This window comes from Triturus cristatus, chromosome 8 (assembly GCF_964204655.1).
Source record: "Triturus cristatus chromosome 8, aTriCri1.1, whole genome shotgun sequence".
In the NCBI taxonomy this organism is placed as follows: Eukaryota; Metazoa; Chordata; class Amphibia; order Caudata; family Salamandridae; genus Triturus; species Triturus cristatus.
The window spans coordinates 91,958,999-91,974,494 of NC_140591.1; the positions used below are offsets into that span (position 1 = coordinate 91,958,999).

The 15,496-nt window shown below is 43.5% G+C and overlaps 1 protein-coding gene across 3 annotated transcripts in view; it reads left to right on the forward strand.

Moving 5' to 3' along the window:
* Positions 1–15,496, forward strand: part of SPICE1 (spindle and centriole associated protein 1) — a 613,595-nt gene that overhangs the window by 359,208 nt on the left and 238,891 nt on the right. For all 3 annotated transcript variants that reach the window (XM_085621094.1, XM_085621096.1, XM_085621095.1), the window contains one exon: positions 6,618–6,749. In XM_085621094.1, coding sequence (XP_085477220.1) covers positions 6,618–6,749 — 132 coding nt within the window. The remainder of the gene's footprint in view (positions 1–6,617; positions 6,750–15,496) is intronic.

Genomic DNA, 15,496 nt, shown 5'->3' on the forward strand with positions numbered 1-15,496 from the left:
AAAGGAGAAGGGGTTTGCGACTGGCTTACCACCAATTTCAAATTGGTGTAACTGTGATTTTTTTTGCGACCGCATCCTACATCCCCCTGTAACTTGCTATTAGGAAGGGACACCCTTGGCAAGCCCCTTCCTCGCAAACCCTATTTTGACAGATGGTAATAGGTTACCGACTCGCAAAATAGGGTTTGTAGATGCTACAACACTTTTTAGCGATCGCAGACAGCCCGATTTTACATTTACGACTGCTAAAAACGGTCATACATCTGGTCCCTGATCCTTAATCAATAACAACCACATCAGTTTATGGTTGGGGTAGGAGAGTTTATGAGGCACTGTCAGTGAGTTCTATCAACATACTTGGCTATTTGTAGGAGCAGCATCATCGCATCCCATTGTTCAATGAGATATGACCTGCTAGCCTCTGTTGGAAGGCAGTAGCATTCCCTTCAGCTTCCGTCCATATTCATAGTTCACTGTTTCATATGTCGCAAGATGGGGTGCAGAGATTTCTTATTCGTCACAATAAGGCGCTACCCAATAACAGGGCTAGATTGATAATTCAGTTTTGATATTTACACCTTTTAGGACGTGACATTATGCCCACGAGGACTAGGCCAGTATTGGGATCAATTGACCCTCATGTCAATAGATCTGATGTGATTCCAGAACCCATTCAGTGAAGTACATTCCCAAAACAGATAAAGATCTGCCTTGGGGGATAAACATCTTGCAGCGGAGTCTCTATGTGGAGGCAGCATCCTGCTTAAACGCAGAGGTGCTTTGTGTAAGTGTGACGGTCTGACCGTTCAGAGGCCGCGTCGCCCCAGGAATGAATGGCACTAGAGGGTATTCTGGAGCAACAAGGTTCTTTATTGTACAGTTAGTTCGAATGAAACAAAGGGGGGCTTCGCCCGTAGTCAGGGATAGAAGGCACAGAGTCAGAGTGTCCGTTGTTATCCCACGTCGGCACTGCTCTTCTCAGGAGTCCTGGCTGTCGGGACTGTCTCTGCCGCTCCGTTCCGGGGTCCCCAAGGTAAGATAGAAAGAAAAGGACAGTATCAGGGGTACTTGTTTTGGCTATATTCCAAGGGCCCAAGGAGGGGTTGTGAGGGGAAGGGGAAGTTCACCACGGTGACTTGTCTCTCCTGCTTACTAAGTGAGCGTGCACGTGAAGGAGGGTGGGACCTAAAGGACTGGACTATATCCGTCTAAGGCTCCCCTAGGGGGTCTCGACTAGCCTGGGTAGGCCTGCTCTGTCTCCCGACCCAACCCGCCACACGTCTCCGTACCTGGCGTAGCCACTCCTCTCCTGAGGGGTGGCTGGGCGATTCGCGGGAACGTTGGCCTCCAGGCACCTCTCTCGTCTGCTTCACGTTCTCTCCTTCTCTCTCCGGTCGCGTCTTCCTCTTTCGTCTCTCCTTCCGGGTTTCCCGTCTTTCCTTCGCCTCCTCCCCTTTTTCTGTCCCGGCAGGCGTAGGCGATTGGTTGTGGCTCTACCGCGTCATCCGTGGGAGTGTCCTCACTGAAGGTGTTGTACCAGTTAAAGGGACCGGTCTCAAATTCTGTTTCGTCCGACCTCCACGTATCCAGGGGCATCTCCAGAGTTCTGCCCTGTGAGGAAGGAAACACACCAGGTTGTTCATATGTCGGGGCCCACCAGTTGTTGGCCTCCCCGTGGTCCATCCGCTCACTTTGTGATGTCTCGGGCGTGTCCCTGTGACAGTAAGATTGTGCTTGATTACCTTAAAATGAGCATTGATGGGCACCAGCTTAGGATAGGCTAATTTTTGGGCCCATTGCTTATCTGATATGGTAACATAGAGAACATGTTCCCAAGTCTGTTGCAAACCTGAAAAATAAAAGCCTATCATTTGAGTGGGCATTGCATATAACTTTGTAATGAGTTCTTGGTGTTGTAAACAGCCTACAAGGTGTCTGAGACCTGATGTGCCAGGTGGTTCAAAAAGGGGCGGCCAAAGGATTTTAAGTGTGTTGATCAGTCATAGAGCACAAGAACTACTCTAGCTGAATGGAAGAATCTTGCTAAAGTGTCTCAAACATGTGGTGTGGAAGCTGTGACTTGTGAAAATGCCAACTATGGTTGAAACACCCACCTGCATCCAAGTGTGCTTGTTCGAGGCTGAGAAGATGACCCAGAGGGTTGCTAGGTGCCATAGTGATACATTGGGTGAGAATGCAGTCAAGGTGGCAGGTTTACGACATGTTCTTTTTCAACAATAGTTTGCCACTTCCAAAAGAGCATCACCCTTTGGCCTACCTGGTCCCGAGATGAAAGCCACCAAGAGTAGAGGTTTGTCTCCAAGTGAGTCCCAAAGTCTTCTGGCCCTAGTTGGCGTCTGAGTTGACAACCAGCTGGGTAAAACCCACTGTGGCGCTACCATGTAATAGTTTCCAAAGTTCTGGACCACCATTCCCCTCCTTTATCCAACAGACATCAAAGTCTGTTAAGTGCCAGAAAAATTGTTTCCCATTCCATAAAAAGCCCAGAAGAACGAGATCAAGGTTTCGAAAAAACATATTCGTAATTGTAGCGGGATAGTTGCGAAAAAATAAGGAAAACTTGGATGGATGATCATTTTAGATATGGCTATTTTTCCCATAATTCATAGATTCACATGATTGGATTATTCCGCAACATCAGCCCATGAATCTGTGGTAATCTGTTAACATAGTCTTAAACCCCTCCAATCAATTGTCTAATACATAGGCTTTTATAGTTATTTACTACCCAATTTTATCTCATGTTCATTAAATAAAACAGCACTTTGAGACTCCAAAATCTCAACAAGATAAAAACAAATGTGGTGATAGATGTCATCTCAATTTGCTTATAGATAATTTGACCCATAACTAATACAATCGAAGCATGTCAGCTTTCACTGTAAGCGTCAATATTATATGGCAGAGCCAAAACAAAAACAGCAAAAATATGCCAGCCTAGAAAGGAGGCAGACATGATAGTAACACTTCGACAAGTGTCTAAACTTCACACTTTGTAATAAAAAATTATAAATAAATACTCAACATAAAACAGAAGAATATTTACCGCAAATGGCTCTACACTGAGACAGAGTACCGCAGTCAATGGATTGGGGCATCAAACCCAGAACAGCCAAGATATAGGCCTCTAATCCATCGTCGCCACTGGGCTCTGGTATGCAAAGAGACTAAACATCCAAAACCCATTCACTGAGGGACATGGATCCACAACCCACCTCAATGTCCTCTAGGCTCAAAGGCACTAACCTTCCTCCTTTGGAGCCAAAATCTTTACAAATGAAGTCCTAATTGAAGATGCACCCCCCTCGGCCCGACCTCCAAAGCCTATGGGCTCTCATCAGTGTGAGACTTGCAGATGAACTTGATGCCAAGCAAAAGCATCTGCTTATTCATCCTGAAACAGACAGAATCTAAATGAAGCCATCTCAGGCAGTACCTGTGTCCATGCTGCCTCCCATTGCTAAAAATAGGAGGCTGACTTTCGGGGAGGAACTTGAACACTAGACACCTTTACACTCAGTGCACAAGAAGTTCTGGGACCAAACAATAAGTCGTCCTCCACAACCTTCCACACCCAAGTATGCACCGTCTGCTCCATCATCACCACCACCTCCACCACTATAGCTACACACATACCCACCGTTTCCACCACCAAGGCCAGTCTCATGACTGCCACCACCCCCACCTCCTCTTTAATATCCAGAAGGGTCAGTAGATTATTTTTCAGACCCCGGCAGCTCATATGGAGAAGTGAGTCCGATTGACCCACCCACTGATGCAGAGGGCAGAGATTGCCCATGGGATGACTAAAATGTTGACTCCCCTCAGGACCAAGACCTGGAGCCATACCCTGTTAAATCATTTCTACAGACCATACCATGCTGTGAAACAGAATCTGTTGAACCCATAAAGATACTATGCATGTCGCAGAGGACAAGAATGACCTTTTTTCATGAAGATCCTCTGCAAGACTGAACGTAGTGTCTAGTTCAGATCCATGCTCAAGGCTATTCTGAAGTCTGCCCCTGACCATTTTTAGGTGGTCACACCACAAATTGAGAAGAAATATACAGCTTCTCCTAATGATCTGCTTTAAATTAGAGGCCAGGCCTCTGTATACACACTGCTAGTTCATGCCACCAGAACGGGGCCTTGGCCCATACCACAGGTAATGCCCCCACCCCCATATAAAGAAATCAAATACTTAGGTCCTGCTGGTATGAGAGTAGCAGTAGGTCCTAATGTGCTGTGACATTTTGCCAATTCACTGGTGTTACTGTCACAGTACAAGTTTCACTCTGAGGAGATGAAGGCACTCCGACCTATCAGCAACAGCAGCAGACTTTTCAGGATAAACTCCCCAACCCACCAGTTCCCCCTTCCCTTCAGTCAATTCTGCTGGCTCAAATGGGCTCCGTCAATACTGATGTGGAAAATCCTAATAATTGGTTATCTGAGGCCTTAGATTGCATGTCCCTGCAAAAAAAAAAACAACAAATACTTTTCTAGAAGGTCTGAACCTTCAGCACCTTGGTTCTCAGCAACTCTGTAAAACTCTAGAGAGAAAATGGAAAAAGTCCTATGATGATGATGCAAAATCATCTTGGCCTTAAAGAAATTCTGCAAATCAATATGTAAAGCTCAGAGGAAATAAAAATTTTGAGCAAATTTCATCTGCATCTAAAATGCCTCCTGAGATTTCAAAATGTGTGTGTTCCTTTTTATCTTCTGTGGCCACTGAATAAAATGTTTCCTTCGGATACACTTTGTGACGATCTCTCAAACTTCTTTCATGAGAAAATCCAAGCAGTACACGGGCAATTTGCTCTGCGCTCTGCCCCTAGACCTTCTTTGTCAACTTTTAATCCCATATTGCTGAGGATTTGGCCAATGAACTAGCTAAATGTAAAAAAAGCTTCCCCTCTTGACCCATGCCCTCCTCATATTTTAAAGCTTGCATCCCACTGCCATGAATTCAGTGTTGAACAACATCCTGAATAAGTGTCTTGAGACTGCTACAGTCACTAGGCTGTGGGAACATGCTCTACTCTTTCCCTATTAAAGAAACTAAATGTGGATCCAACATTGTATGCAATTTTAGAACTATCTCACTTCTGCCAGCGGCTTCTAAGATTTTGAAGAAGCTAGTCGATAAAATCTAACTCATTTTATTTAAAAAACAATAATCTTTTGCAGGACTCACAATCTGCCTTTCGTCAGGGTTTTAGCGCCGATTCTGCCCTGTTAAGTCTCTTAGCATGCTAAATTCAATCTAGATCAGGGACTCTTAACTATGGTGGTTTTACTTGATCTATCTTCTGCACTTGATATGCGGTCCCATCCGATTTTAGTGGCCTGGCTCCAATCGTTCCTAGAGAACAGGACACAGGCAGTTTGTCTCCAGCCATTCATACCTACTACAAAAACTCTTCGTTATGGTGTCCCATAGTGCTCCGCTTTAAGCCCTACGTTATTCAACATGTACTTGGTGCCTTAGCCAGCCTTGTTGAATTGTGGGGTATAGAAGATTTGATATGCGGATGATACCCAACTTATGTCATTTCAGGAGAATAAAGAGGAGGCCTTAACTTTTTTAAACTGCAATTTGAGAGGTGTAGCTAAATGGATGGACATTAAAGGTCTTTAATTGAATTCCAATGAAACAGAAATCCTCTCTCTCTAGATCCCAGTTGTTGGTGGCCAGGAGAGCTTGACCCCCACACCCCCCCAACACCTGCATCTTCATTGGTTGTGTTGATCAACTTTTCTCCTGTGTATATATTGCATTACATTGTTGTTGTTAATGTTATAGTAAAATTATCTTATGCCCGCCCAAGATTTGACATTGTCGAGCAACTGGAATATAATATTGGATTTTAGAGATTTATAACTGGTGCTTTATTTCATTGTACTCTGATTATTTGAGTGAAATAGTGATTGTTTTAATGTTTAGTTTATGTGAGATTTAAAATAATCAAACATAATATAGTGCTTACTTACTAGAGGTGACCTAGCAATATAGCAATATGTGAAATCCAGGCAGTTGTCTAGCTTCATGCTGAGCGAAAGCTGACCACTGGTGGCCATTAATTTGTTACAGTCAGAGTGACAGATGCTGTTGTGTGTTTTTGTCACTGTGCCCCTTTGTATGGCAAAAGAGGGATATTGTGATTTCCATGTTTATGAGATCTTCATGCTTGCGGTTGTCAGTATGTTCTTGGATCATATTACATATATCTTAGTGGGTTTTGCATGTGCAGCCTGGAGGATAAGCACATGGTTCCCGGTTCATATTGTATGTTATTTGCCATCACTAATGCACTTTAAATAAGTTGGGGGTCACGGGAGGACATTATCTGCTTGCTGTAGTCTACTTTTTGAAGAAACTATGAACTCTGTGTGTGTTCAGATTAACGATGGAAGTTGTTCTGTAATTGATTGAAGCTAAGGTTTATGATTTGTTTGTAATCGTGTGGTGCTCTCATCTTTACTATGCTTCATATCTCCCTTCCATCCTCTCCTGTGATGGCTACTCAATCATGCAAACTAATACATGTAAATCACAAATAAATAGGCACATGTGATTCTGTTGCCAGGGCGAAATGCATCTGAAGAGGGAGCTAGAAGACCGGAAACGTCTTGAAGAAGAGCTAAATGACCATCGAATGTTGATTGATGCATTAACAGGAGAAATAATGGCTCTGCGCCAAGAAAACACTTTCCAGCAGGTACAGTATTGTGTTGCACTCCCTTGGTTTGGGCAGGGTTTGTGCTTTACATTGGTTTTATTGCTCATTGTCCCTTGGTTGCTTGTCCGGACGTTACATTTTGCTACATGACGTTATGTGACTTTTCTCTCTCTAGATTTTTTTTATTTTAATATACAATCCACTGGCCGGGACTGCATATCTTGCTTACCAAGCACACACAGTCCCGGTAGGGCACCCTATATGTCTCCGGGTGTCTCACTGGGTTGGGTGACTGAACATAAAGATGACATAGTACAGAAGTGGTACCAGTGCCTTGCTCTGAACCTTCAGTTCTCCTGCATTAGATATCTCGTAGATTCACATGCTGGAATCATTACCTGTCAGCAGCATGGGAATTTTGGTTACCAAGTATCAGTAAACAGTGTTAAAATGGCTATGTGTCCAACAACAGTGTTGATTTTGTAACTGTTCACCTAATTTGAAAGAACCCAAACATCAGCCAGTGAAATGGAAGTGCCCCCCGCGGCCATATAGTTCGTATTTCTACTATATGTCGTGTAAGAGGGAGTCCCTGAGAAGAGCTCTTTTCTCACCTGTATTTGACCTTATTTTGCCTACATCCTGACCTCTATTTTGCTTTCCTTGACTTCAGCCAGCTTCAACTTTAGCTTTTACAAACTGAGAGCTGTTTTTGTAGGTTTCGTGAAATGTTTTCCCCTTTCGGGCCCAGGTCGACTTTTCCAAGTGTCAACTGCCACTATGACAGAAAAGGAAAAATTACTTTTATAGATGACTTGCAATGCGAATACATTTATTGCCTTTATCCATCTCATAAAGTGTTGTCCTTCAACATCTATAAGACTTTTCCTTCCAAGATGTTTAACGCCTGAGAAGGAGATTTGGCCTTTATCTTCCAGAGAAAAGGAATGCCACCGTCCTAGTTCTGTGAATGGTGCCACTCCAATCACACAAAGATGGTGCAAGAAAGACCGCATGTGGAGTTTCCTCAACTTGAGTTTACTGATAAAGCACCTGCAGCCACCTCCTCCAAATAGAAGTCCGAAATGTCCTCATAGACTGCATCAAAAAAAGGAACGGATCGGTCTACACAGAAAGAGACATGAAAATCCATCTTTTTTGATGTCCTGTTAAAGTTTCAATTGTTGAAGACCACCTCACCATCAAAGTCATCATGCAACATCCTCTCATCGACAAAACTCCAGATGACAATGGTACCATCAATGGTCAGACTTTTGATGATCACCATATCGTCAGCGGCCACATCAACCACATCGTTGAGGATGAGCCAATAGAGGACTTTTCTGGTAGCATCCTCCTCGATGACTACCCCATTGACGATTCAAATGCGTTTTCCAACACAAGCTTTTTCTCATTTGCCCCTGAAGGTGAAATTCTGAGCTGGAGGATTCTGTCAAAGAACAGATATTTTCATGTCTGAATGTCGTCCAAGAAGTTAGGATCCTCCGTACTGAACAAAGTAATCACTACAGTATATTCCGATAATGCAGGTACTGCATATCGAAGTTGCAGTAGATAATACAGACTCTCCAAAAGCTGATTCCATAACAGCTGCAGCTCTGTCCTACACCAGGATTTCCTGTGCCACTACATCCACCATCACTGCCTCCTCCTCTTTCACCACCACCAGCCACAGCTGCCTGTTTCAAGGCCTTCACTATGCCCCTCTACATCAAGCCTGGCTCCTCCTCTCACACCAAAGCCTAGGGATATAGAGAGAGCAAAGATTTTCAAAGTCAGATCAAGATTTATGGTTGGATAAAGAGGAGGGTGGAGTGATGGAAGGAGGACAGGAGGAAGGATGGTGGAAACAAAGGTGAGGAAGAACAAAATAACTACATTTTGCTTAAAGAAGGTGACAAGACTCCTCCTCAGACTCTGCCAGACGACATTGCTCTTTTCGATGGCTTACCAAAGTTAGCAGCCAAAAACTTTGACCTTCCTATTGTCATCTCTGGAGCAGCTGCTCTTATTATATGACTTTATAGAACCGCCCAGAAAGATTACCAAATCGATCCATGTACTGGATTTAGTGTGGAAGGAAGGTCTCAAACTCATACAGGTGTCGACTACAGTACAAGCAGTGGTAGAACACCTTGAGAAACAATGCAGAGCGCCACATTCTGCACCGGCATGTTTAACTGGACACTCCAAGCCAGATATTATTATTGCAGCAGACCCTCTGTATATTGATGGGAGGTTCATTGATCATCTTGGCATAATCCGTTCTATAGCGGTGACATGGGCAAAGTGGGAAATGACTTGGCCATTCTAGGTGATCTGACCACCAAATGTGGCTTGGTATTTACTGCTCATTAATCTGGTACCTGAGACTAGGAAGGCCGAGTCTAAGGCTGCTGTAAAAGGAAGGGGTAATGCATCAGCCTCCCTCATTGATGTAGCAATGGAAGTGTCATGCTGTTTTTTGCCAAAAAGACGAGGTTTCCTCAGGTCCACTACATTTCGTCCCAAAGTACAAGCCAGTATCCTAGATATGCCTTTCGACAGTCGAACCACGTTGGCTTAGGTCCACTGCATTTTGTGCCAGAGTGCAAGCTTATACTCTGGGTTTGCCCTTCGACTTTCACACCTGATTTAGTTTGACAGCCAGACCTTTTTTTGGCAAGCAGCACTGTCTTTTTTTCCGGGGCTTCAGAGTGCAGCCCCCCCGTGTCCTGTAATCCCCCTGTGCATTTTTGAATGAGTTTCCTGTTGTTTTCATGAACACTGCTAGTGCAAAGGCCAGCCCCGATAGAGCGCGGGTCACCAGCTCAGGTTAAACACACATATACCTAAATACTCACCTGAGCCCAAATCATTCACACAAATGAGCTAGCAAACCCCGCTGAAATCAATTTTTGAGATTCACCTGCAATTTTGTTTCACCTTTACCAAGTCTTACCAATTTGATTTCCTTAATAATTCCTTTCTCGATGAATCTGGTTTCTGAGGTAGTTTAAGGTAGAAAATGACATTTATCTTATACTTGAAATAACCACAACCTCAAAAAGTTTGGAAAACCTTTATCTAAATTAATAATTTTGTGAGTCAGAATCAATTATAGCTTAAACACATTCTTTCAAGAGGCAAATTAAAGTCAAATAAACTAAAGTCATAATAATGATCAATGAAGACGGTACCTGAAAAAGGAAAGAGCGAGAGAGAGCAGGTATAATGACAGTTTCGCAGATGTATGTTTACCTAAGGTGACAGATGAACCCAACTCTTTGTAGATAAGCCAGATAGAATCTGCCAGGACAGGATACAGACAGAGGACTGGACAGATTCGGATTGGGAAGGTGACCTCTTCTAAGTGCAACCCCAGCATCACACCCCTCTCTGATACTACTCTCCTTGGGTGTCCCTCTTCCGAAATCCCCTTCTAGATGCTTAGATTAGCGATCAGTATCTCAATTTCTCGAGCAGAGTTTCTGGCAGCAGCCGGGTTTGAGACAGCGTCTCAGACAGAGTAGCAACATACGCGTTGGGTCGTTGACCAGTCGGAATGGTGGATCTGACAAGTCTGACAAAGCCTCTAGATAACTTACCTCAATTTTACTATTCTTTATTCGTGTACCTCCACCCAAATTGCAATTTTTGTGTTTTCCCATATTCTGATTGGCCAGGGCGAGGAGGTGAGTTCATCACACCATATTAAAAGTAATAATTTTACTGTGGACTATTGTTCTATGTTTCCGCCCCTTAATTTACTTTCCCATAGCTTTATTCCCACCCGCTTTTCACATTATGATCATTACAAATTATACAATTTATTCAAAATTGTTGCGTTCGTCCAGTTCAGGGGTTTATGTTCCCAGGCTTCTTCGGCTAGTGTGGCCTTGGCTGTGTTTCAAGTATGTCATCCCAGTTTCCGGCAAGTTTCTATGCGCACGCGCACGGGTCATGTGAGGTAGGAATTTCAGTCACCCTCTGAGTCCCAAACGTGAACTAATAATAAAGTCAGAAAAAGACACGTTAGAATGCGACAATAAACGATTTCACTGTATACCACTTATCTCTACTCTATCCCCATTTACTTATTTAAATCTTTTGCATTAGTGTTTAATAGAACTTTCGAGTTTTAGTTCAAGCAGTAGCATATGCGTTAACATGTGAGTTTCAAGCGGCCATATTTAGTGCTATTGCACAGCTGCAAAGTTTTCCCACCAAGCGACAGAATTCTTCATACTACGTAGATGCAGTAGACGCATGCGCAATGAAGTTCCTGCGTTTTTGGCGGCCATTTTAAGACATTCAGGTTACTTGTTAGTAATACACATAGGAAAGCTTCCCCTGGATACTGTATGTTGTGTATAATGCAATGTTAGTATTTACAAAACGTGTTGGTTACGTGGTTACTTGTTATTTGAGAGGATTGCATACAAGCAAGTTTCTTTAAGTACGAAACCTTGCTCCATCAGCCCTCTTTAGCTAGTCTCCAGTTGACAGGAGGAGGGGGCATGAGGGGGCTGAGGCATGATCCAGCTACAGAGTGTTGTTTAAAAATAAAACACTCTTTACCTGGATGATGCATGTTGAGGGGTGTAGTTCAAGTATGATCCCCTCACAAAGGCACAATGCATTTTATTTAGCAGACCTACTATAAATGTGTCAGGCAGCACAGTATATTTGCTAAAGTGTACCACTTAGGCCACACTTCAGTGAATCCCTGAAGCCAATGAAACACCACACAGCAGGTGCAGGTTCCCCAGCACTATCCCAGCTTTCTGTAGGGATGTGCTTCCAGTCCTATCAAGAATCTAGAAGAAGGATTAAGGCGGGTCTTCCTATTTGAAACCTGGCCTTGCTGCTCTCTCTGGCTCCTTGTTGGGAAGCATGTCTTGATGATTCCAATGATCAGTGCCAGATTCCTGCTCTGCTGCTACCATGGAGCCTCCGAGCTGCCGGCTAAGTTAGCAAGGTAAGTAAAAAAAATTAAAGAAAGATGTTATTTCTCTATGTATGTGAGTGATTCAGAGTAAATGGGATTGAGTGAAAGTGTGTGTGTTTGAGGGTGTCAATGAGAGAGGGAGAGAATCTGAGTTTGAGTGTATGTATGAATAAGTGAAAGTGAGTATGAAGGAGTGAGTGAAGAAGTCTGAGTGTATTAGAACGACTGATTGATTGGAGGTTGTGGACGTGAGTCAGGAGTGGAGCTATCAATGGTGCAGCAGGTGCAGTTAAACTAGAGCCCAGAGTCAGTGAGTGTGTGCAAGTTAGTGAGAATGAGAACCAGTGAGTATGAGTAAGTTTGTGTTTGTATAACAGTGAATGGGATTGAGACTGAGTACGTGTGAGAACGTGAGTGAGGGAGAAGAGAGCAGATGAGAGAGGAAGTGAGTATGAGTGAGTCAAATTGTGAAAAAAATGGGGTAAACTCCTGGCCTGTATTACTCTCTACCACTTTCAAAGATCAACAGACACCGCTGCCACTGTTGTTAAGCATGTTGAGTATCTGTTGTAGAGTATAAAGATTGGCACAACCCATTTGCTGGGGTCCTTACAGTTCAGAGTAACTGCTTCTTTTTACAGCTACAGTCGTTCCTTGACCTACAGGAGAGGCTTACACCGGTATGAGTGTTTTAAAACTTATAGACAGAGTGAATACGATCAAGGTTACTCCACCGGGAATGTCAATCCTAAGACTTCTAGAAGTCATTAGGAAGTAGAAAGGAGCACTCTTTCCCCCACTGAACCTACTATATTGATCTAGGTGCAGAATGTCAGTTTTTTTCTTGCTTGGAAAAAAATACCTACAGATTTGTGGCTGCTCTATATAGTGCACTGTGACCACATCCTGGAACTCGCGCAAAGACTCGCAACCATTTACCCAGTTAGGAGTACCATCTGCACTTGTGAGAGCTGCAAACAGGAAATTTGTCCTTCGAAAAGGAGAAGTCAAAAAAGTACATCAATCCACAATAAATCTGAGTTTCTATTCCTGTTTTTTTCAGGTCAAGAAAAAATCAGGGGAATGCAAACCAGTACTGGGCCTTTGAGAGCTAAAGAATTTCTTGAAGAATTCATCCTTTTGAATGGTTAGCCTGCAAGTAGTCCTTGCGATGATTCAGGAAGTACTTCTCCCTGGATCTTCACAACACATACGTCTGTGTCCAAGTACAATATCTCCACTTTGCAGTGGCAGACAACAGTACCAATTCAAAGCATGTAGTGTTGGGCTGAAATCAGCCGACTACATTTTTAACCGTTTTCCTACCCAACAGGGACACCAGGTGTATCCATACTTAAATGACTGGCTCGTCAAGGCTCCATTAGACTAAGAGGAGTGCACCTCTAAAACCACTTGCATTAGCCTTCTCGTTTAGCTAGGTTAATACTGCATTTCTGCATATCCAAAAGTTGCCCATCCACCCAGTTACAAGGCACTAGTTATCCTGGACATTCAACTTGGGAAAGTATACCCCTCAATAGAAATAGTAACAGAAAGGTATCCTGCTTCTTCATAGGGTATGCTCCTCGCCGTGCCGGTGCTACAATGCCCGAGCGGGCATCGACAAGGGGGCTCTTTGCCGGACATCTTTTGAGTAAAATGCCATCTGTGAAGTGTGGGTGTGGAGCTTTTGGTGTAGATTGGTATAAATGGTGTATGTGCAAACAAAGTGAGTGTTACAATCGACTAAGTTGTCCACAAGAGAGTTTCAATAAGTGAGTCCACTTGCCTAAATAAAATGGTGGTGGCTATCAGAAGAGACAATAATCTTTTATAGCTCCGTGGGTCAACTTGTTTCCTGACAATTTAAATCCCTAATGATCTGGCAATTATTTAGAACCAAGGTTCCCTAATCTACACAGTGGTTGGAATTGTGTGTTCCCAGGGATTGCCAATCACAGGTAAAGAAAGTGTGGTATGAATGGATACATTATTGTAGTATAATGATGCTAAATATCAACCCAATTTGGATATCGGTAAGTCACCTCAAGTGAAGAAAGAGCAAATGCTAATTAGTGTAAGGGATGTGGTGCAGCGTCTGCAGGCAGACCTACCCTGTCTCTGCTTCCATTTCCGAGGAACCTTAGATGGTACCCAAATTTGGTGGGTTTTTAGCATCATTATACTACATTAAGGTATCCTTTCATACCACACTCTGGTTACTTGTGCTTGGTAATCTGTGTAGATTAATAATTAGATTCTAATGACCGGTAAAAGCCCGGAGCTCCAACATTCCAATGTTTGTGGTTCACAGGTGGTGTTGTGAACAAAGGCCTCAGTGAGCCTGAGGGGATTTAAATTCCTTAGGGCTCACTGAAGCCTTCGTTTTATTTGTTAGAACATTCTGCCCTCTAGTGGTGGAATGTTGTAATAGGCTTATAGCTTGCCATAGATGGACTATACTGGCACCAGCCATTAAAGGCCCGCTCGCTGGAGCGGGTGTTTAATGGCCGGTATAGCCCAGGTACGGCAGGCTATAAGGCTAGATTAGAACCTTGGAATGTTGAGAGCTCCATTAAAGACAATGGAGCCGCAGTGGCCTATATGGACTGGTATAGGCCGGCTGCACTCAACATTTCAACACACAGCATCTGCCTTTTTCATTCCCTGCCTCTCCACATTACATGGAGTGGGCAGGGGAAAGTGAAAGGCAGAGGCTTTGCTGCAGGGCACACTAGAGCCTTCCCCCTCCCTCCTCTCTAGCTCAGAGTCACTCGATGTTCTGAAGGAGGGAGGAGGAACGCTGCTCATCTCCTGGGGCGCCCTGGCTTGGCTGAAATACAAAAAGCTGTTCAGCCAAGCCGGGAGAACAAGGAACTGACGTTAGCCCCTTTTCAAACCTCTTGTTGTGAATGTTCAAAAGCTAACAGCAGTTGCCCTGTGCTCGGCTGTTAGCTGTACAACATTCACAGCAGCATCTGTGAATGAAGGCTTCATGAAGCCCGAGGGGATTCTGTCCCCCTCAGGCTCTGTGAGGCCTTTGTGTTCTTAATTAGAACAATCTGCCCTGTTGGAGCGGAATGTTCTAACAGCTTTGTAGCCCGCCGTAGCTGGGCTATATCAGCCATTTAAGGCCCGCTACCTTGTTAAAGGCCCTCGCCTTCCGCTCAGGCCTTTAGCGCTTGAGTGTGCCTTTAATGGCTGGGATAGCCCACTACAGCGGGCTATAAAGCTATAGTAAGCGTTGTCATTTTATCAGTGGTGGGTAAAATATACGTCTATTTAGGCTGGTCTTGGACCAAAAGATCCATAGAATAATATCTCTACTAAAATCAGAAGGATGGCTATGCTTTTATAATGTTCACCCTCCAACATCCCCCATGAACTGGACAGCTATTGCGTTTCTAATGTTTGTTTTAAAAAGATTTACTAAAATGTACTAATGATGTGCATATTTTACTGTATTTCGGTTCTTTCTAATATATATTGATCAAACCAAATTTCTCTGGAGATAATGGACTCCAGATGGCAGTGATTAGAGACTTTAACGTTTAGCGTAATAGTGTTTGAGCTTCAGTTCAGAGACATGCAAAATTTGGAGGAAGCAGGCTTAATACCAATCTCAAAGTTGTAGCGGTGTCATTACATAGTTATTTCAATAAAAATATCTCAAAAATGAAAGAATAAATCATTGTTAATCGTTAACCAGTAGTGCTGTTGATCAAGGCGTGAAAATTCCAAAATTGGTAATCCTAATGCAGTGAATCCTGTATTGTCCAAAAGCAAAAATGTACAATTTAATTCCGAAGTTGGTATTTGCAGAGTTTGAAATATT